The sequence below is a fragment of the Alosa pseudoharengus genome, unplaced genomic scaffold, assembly GCF_046254945.1.
Source record: "Alosa pseudoharengus isolate Yale_2024_CS ecotype anadromous, Long Island Sound unplaced genomic scaffold, YU_APseudo_1.1 YU_APseudo_1.1_scf_4, whole genome shotgun sequence".
Lineage (NCBI taxonomy): Eukaryota > Metazoa > Chordata > Actinopteri > Clupeiformes > Clupeidae > Alosa > Alosa pseudoharengus.
In genome coordinates this window covers 5713277-5726425 of record NW_027468774.1, presented here as the reverse complement: position 1 = coordinate 5726425, position 13149 = coordinate 5713277, and the positions used below count along the sequence as shown (strand labels likewise).

The following is a 13149-nucleotide window of genomic DNA, read 5'->3' as shown; positions in this document are numbered from 1 at the left end:
CTGAGGGGCTGAGACACTCGCAGGGAGGTTCGGCATCAGGTCTACTCAAGAGCAAATTGGAAAACAAATTGCTTTCTTACAGCGCATTAAAATTTAATACACACAAAAATGAACTCTGAAAACAAACACAACTCAAGTCCCAGAGATATACTTGTGTGCTGATTCAAGGCCATGTGTTGGCATTTCACTGCCTAAGTTTGCATTGTGTGAGGTGCTCTGTTATAAAGCAGGGTCGTGCAGGTGACAGATCTATTCGTTTGAAGCCCACAAGCCGAATCTGCATTCCTGTGCTTACCTCCCCTCAACAGTGCTGCAAACCACTGTCCTGCTTAATGACCTGGGGCAAGCACAGAATGTGGTATTGACTAGTCAGTGGTGCCAAATTATTCATAGCTCAGACACAGAGACAGAGTTGGATTTATTTCTCAGAGTAGTGATTGCAGATTTCTGCTTTCCAGTATCCCACCTGAGCTAGGTTTGCTTCAGACAAAGCAACAGATGAAAAGCCTCAATCTCTTACTGTTACCAGTGTTGCTCTAAAACAGCGATCTGGCCCTACGCATGGTCCAGTCCAGTCCAGGCGGTCTGCAGATTTCATGATACCATGGTATGACCGTTTCAGTAGGGTGCAGGTGTGGCTATGTCCGTCGTAGTTGTTCCATATGAGATTTGCATCTGATAGCCCTTCATTCATTTATAATTCTACATTTAGACCTTGTGATTTGACATTGTGACTCTTTTATCATTTTGTATTTATGTCATTTGTATGCATGCGTTTATGCATTGGCTCAGTGGTCTGAGACATGCAGGACTTTTGGCTTATATGTGTGGACGTGTGCTTTTGCCTTATATGTGTGGACGTGTGCTTTTGCCTTTTATGTGTGGACGTGTGCTATAGATAGATAGATAGATAGATAGATAGATAGATAGATAGATAGATATAGAAATAGATAGATAGATAGATAGATAGATAGACTAAATAACACAAAATCTAAATCAAGTCTAAAAACAGTATCCACATAGTGGGTGATTAACCATGAGGCGCTTGCAATGACTGAGGCAGGTACTGAGCCTGTGATTCTCTGTGCATAGTAAGGTAAGGTGCTCTGTGTGAGTGAGTGTCATGGTGATGGTGCAAATGAGTAGGTCCAACAGTACAACAGTGCAAGAATAAAGTCTAGAGACCAGCATAAAATAAATATGGACATATAAGAGAGTAGGCAAGGTAATATAAAAAAAACAACTATAGAAAAACTATATCTATCTATATATTTGTTTTTTTTATATTACCTTGCCTACTCTCTTATATGTCCATATTTATTTTATGCTGGTCTCTAGACTTCATTCTTTCACTGTTGTAGTGTTGGACTTATACTTATATGTATAATGGACGTGTGCTTTTGGCTTCTATGTGTGGACGTGTGCTTTTGGCTTATATGTGCGGGCCTGTACTTTTGGCTTATATGTGCGGACGTGTTCTATTGGCTTATATGTGCGGGCCTGTACTTTTGGCTTATATGTGGACGTGTGCTATTGGCTTATATGTGCGGACGTGTGCTATTGGCTTATATGTGCGGGCCTGTGCTATTGGCTTATATGTGCGGACGTGTGCTATTGGCTTATATGTGCGGGCCTGTGCTATTGGCTTATATGTGCGGGCCTGTGCTACTGGCTTATATGTGCGGACGTGTGCTTTTCTCTCTGCAGGAGTTCGGTGTGCCCTTCATGGAGTCCAGCGCACGGTCTGGGCTGAACGTGGAGCTGGCGTTCACCGCCATCGCTAAGTGAGTGAGCGCCACCTACAGACAGCAGCTGGCATGGGATGTAGAGTCTGTGTAGAGGTCCCAAATGCAGGTCCTTTAGGACAGTAATGGTGTTTTAATCTAATGATCTAAATTGTACCTGTACACAGCAGCTGCTCAAGGAGCATGTATAATCTGATGTAGAATAATGCTATGGTTTGTTAGACAAATCTTTGGCCTGATAATGAATTTTTATTTTTGAACTTTTAAGAAAACTTTCAAAGAAATCACCATCAAGACACTATTAAGGCTTGTCAATATTTGTTTAGACGGCTAAACAGCAGATTGCATTCATTGCTGGGGAGACACAACACACAGCCCTAGGGGAGAACAAGCAGGTGCCGCCCTGTTTAGACAGATAAAGGCAGCTGGTGCTCAGAGACGGGCTGATGAGGCGTTTATCTTCACACTGTTATCTTGCTCACCTTGCCCCTCACCTCTCGGCCTCGCCACTTTTAATTCTCTGTTGTTACTTCCTCTCTCCTCCACCCACCTTATCATCACTGTTGTCATCATCAACATCATCATCATCAACATCATCAACGTCATCTTCAACGTCATCATCAACGTCATCATCGTCATCATCGCCATTGTCGTCATCATCATCATCATCATCATCATGGTATCATGGTATGGAATCATCATGAACATCATCACAATCATCATGATCGTATTCCATCATCTACTACTCCTCCTCCTTATCATCATCATCATCACCGTCTACTTCTCCTCCTCCTTCTCATCATCCTCATCATCATCATCATCATCATCATTGTCTACTCCTCCTTCACATCATCATCCTCATCATCATCATCATCATCATCATCATCATCATCATTGTCTACTCCTCCTTCACATCATCATCATCATCATCATCATCGTCTACTCCTCCTTCACATCATCATCATCATCATCATCGTCTACTCCTCCTTCTCATCATCATCATCATCATCGTCTACTCCTCCTTCTCATCATCATCATCATCATCATCATCATCTTCCTCTTCCTCCTCTGTCCGTCTCCTCGTGCCCACACAGGGAGCTGAAGCATCGGAGCATGAAGGACCCGGACGAGCCCAAGTTCCAGCTGCAGGAATATGTCAACAAGGAGATGAGGACTGGGGGCTGCTGCAGGTCTTGAAGGGTGTGTGTGTGTGTGTGTGTGGAGATGAGGACTGGGGGCTGCTGCAGGTCTTAAAGGGTGTGTGTGTGTGTGTGTGTGGAGATGAGAACTGGGGGCTGCTGCAGGTCTTGAAGGGTGTGTGTGTGTGTGTGTGTGGAGATGAGGACTGGGGGCTGCTGCAGGTCTTGAAGGGTGTGTGTATGTGTGTGGAGATGAGGACTGGGGGCTGCTGCAGGTCCTGAAGGGTGTGTGTATGTGTGTGTATATGAGACAGAGAAAGAGAGGGAGTGTGTGTGTGTGTATATGAGACAGAGAGAGAGAGTGTGTGTGTGTGTTGTGTGTGTGTAAGTGGTTCATCTTTCTACATTGACCATCGACTCACCTTCCTTCATCTGAAGCTGTGTGTGTGTGCATGCGTGCGTGCATGTGTGTGTGTGTGTGTATGTGCGTACGTGTGTGTGATGGGGACAGTACTGACCCACCTCCTTCTGCAACTGTGAATGTAACTCAAGCCCTCAAACAGTCAATGCCATGTGACCACACCTGAGATACAAACATATACCGCCCGTCCTCTACCACACACACACACACACACACACACACACACACACACATTATGCTGGGCAATGCCCTTTAGTCTGACAGATCCTCTTGTATGGTATTTAAATGAGACGCACGCGCACGCGCGCACACACACACACACACACACACAAACACACACACACACACACACACACACACACACACACACACACACACACACACACACACACACACACACACACACACACACACACACACACACACACACACACACAGACAGACACACACACAGACAGACACACAGACACACAGACACAGACACACACACACACACACACACACACACACACACACACACACACTGAGTGTGTAATGTCTCCAGCACCTGTCTGAATCCATGTAAATACTTTATTTATCTTATTTATTTCTGTTAAAGTGCATTATATAACAACCATCAGAATTATAGTACAATAAGCGATGTTACATCAAATAGAAAACACTACATCTCGGTCCCTTTCCATGGCCATGGTCCACAAACAGCACAGTCCCCTGAACCACACGTATAACAGGAACAGCCATCCCACTTTTCTTAAACGAACAATTCATTTAAAACGATCGAAAACTCAAGCAATTGAAATACTCACCTAATGCCTAATGCATAGTAAATAGACACAGTGTTTAGGTTACCCACTGCACCTTTAACTTTCTTGTGCTACGGCATGTCTTTGCCAGCTCTGTGTCTTAGCTTGGCTTCTCCTGCCATGTTTGTGCATCAGGACGAATAATGATGATGGTCACCACCCGCCTCCCTCCCGAGCTCTGGAAGGCTCTCTCTGGGTGTCAGACACTATACCGCTCTGCAATACACAGCCTCTTTCATCACACACCCCAGAGTACAAATGAACAAGTGCATAGGTCATATATACAGCAGACCTACTGAGATTTCACATCATGTAAAGTTGGATGGAGAAGGAGATATGTAAAGTGGTTCATATTTTGTGATGTGTTCTTGTTAGTAGACTGGTACTTTATGATTACTGTTGAAGATGAAGGGGCATTACGTGTGTGTGTAGACGTTTAGAGCTCTGGCTGTAGAAAAGTAGAACTGCTGTATTATACCACATAAAGCTGTATAGGAGATTAGTACGAGTAAAGTTATGCTTTCTTAATAAAATGAAATGGCGTAAAATCATTTTCTATAATGATGTGTATGTAATGTGATACAGATTGTACAGATTAATTCTGACAAATTTCTTTCAATACTGAATACTTATCTCTATCTTGGCAATAGCTCTAAAATCTTTGTTGATAGTTGTTTCTTGAGAATCACTCTGTCATTCGTCTCAGAAACATGGCACACATCCATTTTAGTACACCAATTCTTATCTAATGTAATGCAATATTAAACTCTTCTTATGTTTGCCTTCGGTAGAGGAAAGTAATGGGTCTGTTTTCATGTGCTTGCCTTATGTAGAAATTAGAGATAAACAGTTCAAAATGAACTCTTACCAGGATTGTTGGACTGACACTGTCGGTCCACTCTTTATTTTGCCGTTCAGTTGTGTGATGTTTTGCCAGACATGTAAATCTACAGCTCGTAACATTGCCTGTGCCATTTTTCACACTTCTTCAATGTACAGTGATTTTCATCTTAAATAAAGTTTTAATGACACTCTGACAAGAAAGTCTTTTGGGCAGTCTTTAATTTTGTTTGCAGTGAGAACTGAAATTGTCAAAACACAGTAATGCTTTTAACATCTAGAACTGAAGTCAACTCTGTCACTCATTTCTACATGCACTTGATGAAGAGCTCCAACACAATATCAGATTGCCACTTGCAAACCTTTGCTTCTACCGCCCCCTATTGGAGGAGAAAAGAGGAACATGGAAATCTTTACCAACCCAAAAAAGTAAAGTGATCTGAACATTTTGTGAATGCACTGAACGCAGAACGCACTGCACTGAGAATAGCACGTGTTTGTAACATTGAGCCAGATTTTCATTTGCATTTAGTGATTGCATTCAAAATCAGCATCCAAACAACTCTGCCGTTGGCCTTAGAATGTTGGCATTGCACAGTGCTAGACCTCTCGCTAGAATATATTATTCCTTAAATACCCTTTAATAGATTATTCCTTCTAACAATCTCTGAGATGCCTCACAACACACAGCCTTGCAACACACTGACTGTAGTAAGTTGTGGGCATATCTGCTCTCGTGTGCCCCCCCCCCTGTTGACTGTTAGTCACACACATGTCAGTCTCAATGTCTATGTCTGTAACTGTGTACGTTAGACATCTATCAATAACCTGTGGGAGCTTGCATCAGTACCATTACTACTGAGCAACTGCAATAAATAAAGCTGACTTAACCAACCACATCTGCTTTTGAGCTGCATTTACAGTTGCATTATGGTGTAGTTTTAAAATGTATAATATACATACATTGCACTGGCTATTACAGTGATCTATACCCATATTGTCAAGCACAGTTAATACAGTCATGTTCGATGCTCCAGACTCACAACTCCACCAGTAACAGTTATCAGTACAAACATAAATAAATACCAATGAGAACCCTTCTTTGATCACTAGATTACTGACACATACAACTCCACTAGAAGATGCTGTTGCTGTTCCTTGGGGAAAGAGGAGCAAAGCAGAGGGAAGCTTCTTAAGCACAGTTAACCTTAGTTACACAGGTAACCTTAGTTACACACTCACAATGAGCACAGGCAACCTTACTGTAGTTACACACTCACAATGAGCACAGGCAACCTTAGTTACACACTCACAATGAGCACAATGAGCACAATGAGCACAAGTAACCTTAGTTACACAGGTAACCTTAGTTACACACTCACAATGAGCACAATGAGCACAGGTAACCTTAATTACACACTCACAATGAGCACAGGCAACCTTAGTTACACACTCATAATGAGCACAGGCAACCTTAGTTACGCACTCATAATGAGCACAGGTAACCTTAGTTACACAGGTAACCTTAGTTACGCACTCATAATGAGCACAGGTAACCTTAGTTGCACAGGTAACCTTAGTTACGCACTCACAATGAGCACAGGTAACCTTAGTTACGCACTCACAATGAGCACAGGTAACCTTAGTTACGCACTCATAATGAGCACAGGTAACCTTAGTTACACAGGTAACCTTAGTTACGCACTCATAATGAGCACAGGTAACCTTAGTTACACAGGTAACCTTAGTTACGCACTCATAATGAGCACAGGTAACCTTAGTTACACAGGTAACCTTAGTTACGCACTCACAATGAGCACAGGAGCCTGTACAGTTCTTGCAGGAGCAGCTTCAGAGACAAATGGGAGCTCTTCAGATCAACAATGCCATTTTTTTAGCTGTAAACTCACACATTGAGGCAGGCGCCCACCTGCTTAACACACAGGCTGTATACTTCAAAAGCTCGTGCAGATTCTGTGGAGTTATGGATGCAAATGTCCAGTGATTTTTGATATTCTTCAACATGTCCGTTCATTTCTGATGGTCATCTAGGATTTGTGTTTTGATTGGCGGTCCGTTATGAAGCTTCACTGGATGCAGCGGATAGTCAGATGCACTGGACCACTGAGCAGGAGTCATTCTAAGACAATGTGAGCAGTATATGATGTTCACTACTTGAGAGCTCAAGAGATCTAGCGTATTGAAATCGGTGTGTGTGTGTGTGTGTGTGTGTGTGAGTGTGAGAGAGAGAAAGAGAGGAAGCGATAGAGAGAGAAAGATGGGTAAAGAGAGAGACAGGGAGAAGAGAGAAGGGAGTTTAGGCTGTTGGCAATAACAGGCACAGGCGGACGCAGTGAGAAAGGTCCAGCTTCTCTCTTCGCTGAGATCAATGGGGCCGGTCTGCATTGACCCCTCTCTCAGATACTGACCCTGGGCATCCTGGAGCCTCCGATCCCCTGAGGCCCACGACGCTGCCCTCTGGGCCATCCCACCACAGGCAAACAGCGCCTCCCTCAGGGCTTGTGTTTGAAGTGCGCCTCCACTGGAGACAGAAATAACACACACATGTATTTCCATGGAACACAGCACAGTCCCATTACAGCCAGTAAAGACGGCTCATTTTGTAAAGGTTTCTGCACCGGACATTTGGGGCAGCCATGGCCTACTGGTTAGGGCCTTGGGCTTGTAACCGAAGGGTTGCCGGTTCTATCCAAGTAGGAAAAATGTGGGCGGGGGAAGTGGTTGAGCACTGCTCTCCCATGCCCACATCCACGGCTGAAGTGCCCTTGAGCAAGGCACCTAACCCCTCACTGCTCCCCTTGAGCAAGGCACCTAACCCCTCACTGCTCCCCGAGCGCCGCTGTGGCAGGCAGCTCACTGTGTCGGGATTAGTGTGTGCTTATACTTATACTTATACTTCTACATTCTAATAGGACATTATGATGTGATTAAGGTGTATACATGTACAGTATACAACGCACCTCAATGTGAATACTCCACATCATGTCTTAATTCGATTATTGCTTATTCTGACTATGACCTCCACCCCTGACTTAAGGCAATCATAATATGCTGTTTGCATGGCTGAACCCTTAACTGGGTTAATATCTCAATATCAATGTCCAATTAAACATACTCAATGATTGGTGGGCGAATAAGGGAGGAGCTGACCTGCATACTCCTGGGGCATCATCGGCCGGTTGATCACTTTCTGAAATGCGGCAATCCACCCCTGCTGGTCCACCTCGGTCTCACAGGCCAACAGAAACTTTCGGTCAGGGGTTACTATGGTGATCCCAAACTGCCAGTGGTTGCCCTGGGTGGTCGGAGGTAGACCCGCCAGGACAGTGTAGCTGTTCTCCTTACTGCCAATAAACACCTCACCACGCGCATATGCATCCTATGGGAAGAGAGGAAGCGAGAGAGAGAGAGAGAGGAGCGAGAGAGAGAGAGGGAGAGAGAGAGGAGAGAGAGAGAGAGAGAGAGAGAGGGAGGGAGAGAGAGAGAGAGAGAGAGAGAGAGGAGAGGGTCATGTGATCGTAATTTTAACCAACACATTTGGGCATCACTCAGGAACGAACCTTTATTGCATAGTCTGAATATCTCAGCTTCAAAAACCTATTCTCTTACACAGTAGACCGACTCCCTTTGGCCACAGAGTGCAGTGTTTGGCCACAGAGTTCACTGTTTGGCTAGAGTGCACTGTTTGGCCACAGAGTGCAGTGTTTGGCCACAGAGTGCACTGTTTGGCCACAGAGTGCACTGTTTGGCTAGAGTGCACTGTTTGGCCACAGAGTGCATGCAGTGGATAGAGACGACAGCACTCTTACCATAGGGTCTTTGAAGTACATGAGTCTTCTGTCATCCATAGTGAACCAGCGCTTCTTAAAGCCCTCAGTGTGCTAAACAGAGAGAAGGTGTGAGGATTACAGAGACCGCATCAACATCACACCCCTCACACATTACTGTAACAACAAACAAAGTCAAGACCACACCAAAAACACACCGATACCACATGAAACACACATCAATACCACACCACTCACACACGTGAAAGAGCGGTCTTTTCCACACCACACCACACACACATCAATACCACACCGCTCACACACGTGACGTAGCTCAATACACACCCCACACCGCTCACACACGTGAAGTAGCTCAATACACACCCCACACCGTTTACACACGTGAAGTAGCTCAATACACACCCCACACCGCTCACACACGTGAAGTAGCTCTATACACACCCTGGGACCGGTCTTCTCCATGTGGCCTTCCTTCAGGTAGTTTCGCGTCAGTTTGGGCACCAGCTGCCAGGAGAAGGAACATGAGGAAATAAGAAAAAGTGTGTGTGTGTGTGTGTGTGTGTGTGTGTGTGTGTGTGTGTGTGTGTGTGTGTGTGTATGTGTGTGTGTGTGTGTGTGTGTGTGAGAGTGTGTGTGAGAGAGAGAGAGAGAGAGAGAGAGAGAGAGAGAGAGAGAGAGAGCGAGAGAGATACTCACAACAGTGTCAGGTGCTCCAGGGTAAGCCACTTGTAGGTAGTGAAACCTAGCAGCTCGAATGGCATTAAACCAGTCCACCATTTCCTGTGCAGCACACACACACACACACACAGACACACACACACAGACACACATACAATCTTTATGGTTATGTTTATTCTTTTCTTTTCACCTGTGGATTTTCATATATTCATATAGCTTAATTTGTCTAACATCAGATAAGTAGAAAAGCAATCTTTTCTACTTATCTGATGTTAGACAAATTACACGGCCACAGACACTGAATATGACTCTCACTATCTTGGCCCAAATGAAAACAACATTCAGCACATTCACAACGTGCATGCAATAGATTGGCTATGTGAATAAAGACAATGTGTGCTACTGTATAAAGCATGCTCATGGCTAAGTACAAACCGCATAGCCTACATGTTCACTGTGTCACATGCATATTATTAACAAACCTTGCATGGTGTTTTTTTTGTTAAATATATGTGGTTACAAATATACATGGAATACATAAGACGATAATTTCATTCCATAAGTATTAAATAATATTCTAGAAATGTCTGTGTAAATCATGACAATTCATGATTTCCACCGCTGCAAGTGGAAAATGGCATTACCACGGGCTCCCAGCAGAGGGAGCATGATGTTCCAGTTCTCCTGAGCCGTATACGGCTGGCTCTGCAGTTCTCTGAGCAGAGAGACTGTTTACTATATGTTTGCCTGAGATAGGAGGCAGGCATGATCTCCTGCTGCAGAACAATTACGAGCGCAGGACAGAGTGTGATTAGAACAAATATCACACATGATCATCTGAGTGGTTGTGTCAGAGAGTGTGTGTGTGTGTGTGTGTGTCCGCTAGCACAAACCCTACACAGAGGAGGACAGAAGCTACACTGACTAACCCAAAGAAAAGCTCACTCACACTTTTTAAGTGATAAGAACTGGTCTGTGCACACGTGCAAGGCTAGTATGCTACACAAGACAATACTTAGACTGCATATTAAAGGGTATGAGTGTTATCGCTTTGTCCAGATATACAGGCTACTGATGATACTTAGTTGACACAGGAACACTTTGAGGCAAGTAGTTTAGAGTCTAGAGACACACACACATACACACACACACACACACACACATTCTCACCTTTCCATCTTCATGATACACAAAGATGTTCCTGGTGCTGTTGTCCTTCAGGTAGGTGATCTGGATGCCGTGTGAGTGGCCGATCTTAGACGGCTGGAACGAGGCATTTAGGTTCTGAATCTTCATCACAGCTTTGGGCTCCCGGGCCTACACACACAGCGAGGTACAGTAAATACACACACACACACACACACACACACACTCACACACACACACACACACACACACACACACACACACTCATCACAGCTTTGGGCTCCCGGGCCTACACACACAGAAAGGTAAATACACACACACACACACACACACACACACACACACACACACACACACACACACACACACTCTCATCACAGCTTTGGGCTCCTGGGCCTAGACGCACAGAAAGGTAAATACACACACAGTTGATCCGTAACTAACTACTGTAGAGCCCACGCAGATCCGTGTTAGGCAGCATGACTCAGCAGTTCCTGGAGAACAGCATTTCTATAGGGGATTCTGCAAGTGCTGTGTCTCTGATTCAAGTCAAAAACCAGGGATAAGGCATCTGTCAATGCTTGGGTCATAATGTGTGTGTGTGTGTGTGTGTTGTGTGTTCATGAGTGGTGTGTGTGTCTGTGTGTATACTTGTATGTTGGCTCAATGTAGGTTGCTGGTAGAGCACATTTTGACCCATCATATTTTGTTAAAAACCAAACTTTAATCTAACCTCATGAAGCTATTTCCACAACTCAGTTGCTACATATGATGATACAAAAGAATTGTGTTGTGAGCAACGTGTTTGCTTCCCTTCACGGTTGGATTTTTTCCTAATTATTTTCATTGTGAGATTACAATAAATCACCAACACATTTTTTGTCAACTTTAGCAGAGGTGCCAATAATTCTGGTATACAGTATATACATATGAGTGTGTGTGGGTATACAGTATATACATATGAGTGTGTGTGGGTATACAGTATATACATATGAGTGTGTGTGGGTATTTACATATGAGTGTGTGTGAGTATACAGTATACACATATGAGTGTGTGTGGGTACTTATACATATGAGTGTGTGTGGGTAATACATATGAGTGTGTGTGGGTAATACATATGAGTGTGTGTGTGTGTATATGAGTGTGTGTGTGTGTATATACATATGAGTGTGTGTGGGTATATACATATGAGTGTGTGTGTTTATATACATATGAGTGTGTGTGGGCAATACATATGAGTGTGTTTGGGTATTTATATATGAGTGTGTTTGGGTATTTACGTATGAGTGTGTGTGGGTATTTACATATGAGTGTGTGTGTGTGTATATACATATGAGTGTGTGTGGGTAATACATATGAGTGTGTGTGTTTATATACATATGAGTGTGTGTGGGTATATATACATATGAGTGTGTGTGGGTAATACATATGAGTGTGTGTGTTTATATACATATGAGTGTGTGGGTACATAAACATACAGTATGAGTGCGTGTGGGTAATACATATGAGTGTGTGTGTTTATATACATATGAGTGTGTGGGTACATAAACATACAGTATGAGTGTGTGTGGGTAATACATATGAGTGTGTGTGTTTATATACATATGAGTGTGTGGGTACATAAACATACAGTATGAGTGTGTGTGGGTAATACATATGAGTGTGTGTGTTTATATACATATGAGTGTGTGTGTGTATGGAGACCGTTGCAGAACACCTGTGGCTCTGGCCACTGTGGTGTGCAGTGCTGTGCTCACATCCTGTTTGTTGAAGTACTTCAGGGCTCCCTCTCGTTCCGACAGGATAAATTTGCGGCTCAAAAACTGACCGTTGTCTCGCCCGCGTTTCCATAGAAACCCCTCTCTGTATCCTGTGAAGTAGAACCACAGGGGGTGAGAGGAGTAGGTGTGTATGTACTGTATGCTGAATCTCATGTGTGTTTGTGTGTGTGTGTGTGTGTGTGTGTGTGTGTGTGTGTGTGTGTGTATGTGTGTGTGTGTGTACTTGCACTGTTACATGTATGTTTATGTGTAAGCACACTCGTGTGTGTGTGTGTGTGTGTGTGTGTGTGTGTGTGTGTGTCTCTGTGTGTGTGCATGTGATCTCACATGTGTTTCACAAAGTAATATTCCAAAACAGCAGGGGAATTTAGAATAACAAATGCCAAGACTGTTAAAGAAGTTGTAATTACTGATGATTTACACAGTATTACGAGTATGCAATATGATCTGTCACTATCACCGTTCCCATAACCTCACATTCAATGTGCTGATTAATCACGGCAATACTCCCTCCCTCCCTCTCCTACAAGGTCCAGGAGAAGGTTGTGTTTGTGCCTCAGACAGTCATTAGTCATTCAGATGGAATTACATCAGCGATCAATAGCTTCCTCCAGCATCAGCGATCAACAGTTTCCTTCAGTATCAGCGATCAATAGCTGGCTCCAGCAAAACCAAATACCTGATGATGAGTATAGGGGGTCGGCCACCCAGTGCCCTCCAGCCAGGGGTGTAGTGGTAAAATAAGAGGTGGGTAAACTGTGAGGTGGACTGTGCCGTGCAGTATCG

General features: G+C 43.9%; 2 protein-coding genes across 2 annotated transcripts in view; one reads left to right on the top strand and one right to left on the bottom strand.

Moving 5' to 3' along the window:
* The window catches only part of LOC143102791 (ras-related protein Rab-26-like), a 134947-nt gene extending 132005 nt beyond the window's left edge, over positions 1–2942 (top strand). The window contains exons 8-9 of the mRNA XM_076266597.1: positions 1708–1784; positions 2840–2942. Coding sequence (XP_076122712.1) covers positions 1708–1784; positions 2840–2942 — 180 coding nt within the window. The remainder of the gene's footprint in view (positions 1–1707; positions 1785–2839) is intronic.
* A 2211-nt stretch (positions 2943–5153) lies between these two features.
* Positions 5154–13149, bottom strand: part of LOC143103247 (arf-GAP with dual PH domain-containing protein 1-like) — a 30386-nt gene continuing 22390 nt past the window's right edge. Inside the window, exons 6-12 of the mRNA XM_076267067.1 lie at positions 12340–12452; positions 10606–10752; positions 9454–9537; positions 9199–9261; positions 8779–8850; positions 8120–8348; positions 5154–7490 (exon numbers count right to left, since the gene is read on the bottom strand). Coding sequence (XP_076123182.1) covers positions 7462–7490; positions 8120–8348; positions 8779–8850; positions 9199–9261; positions 9454–9537; positions 10606–10752; positions 12340–12452 — 737 coding nt within the window. The 3' untranslated portion in view covers positions 5154–7461. The remainder of the gene's footprint in view (positions 7491–8119; positions 8349–8778; positions 8851–9198; positions 9262–9453; positions 9538–10605; positions 10753–12339; positions 12453–13149) is intronic.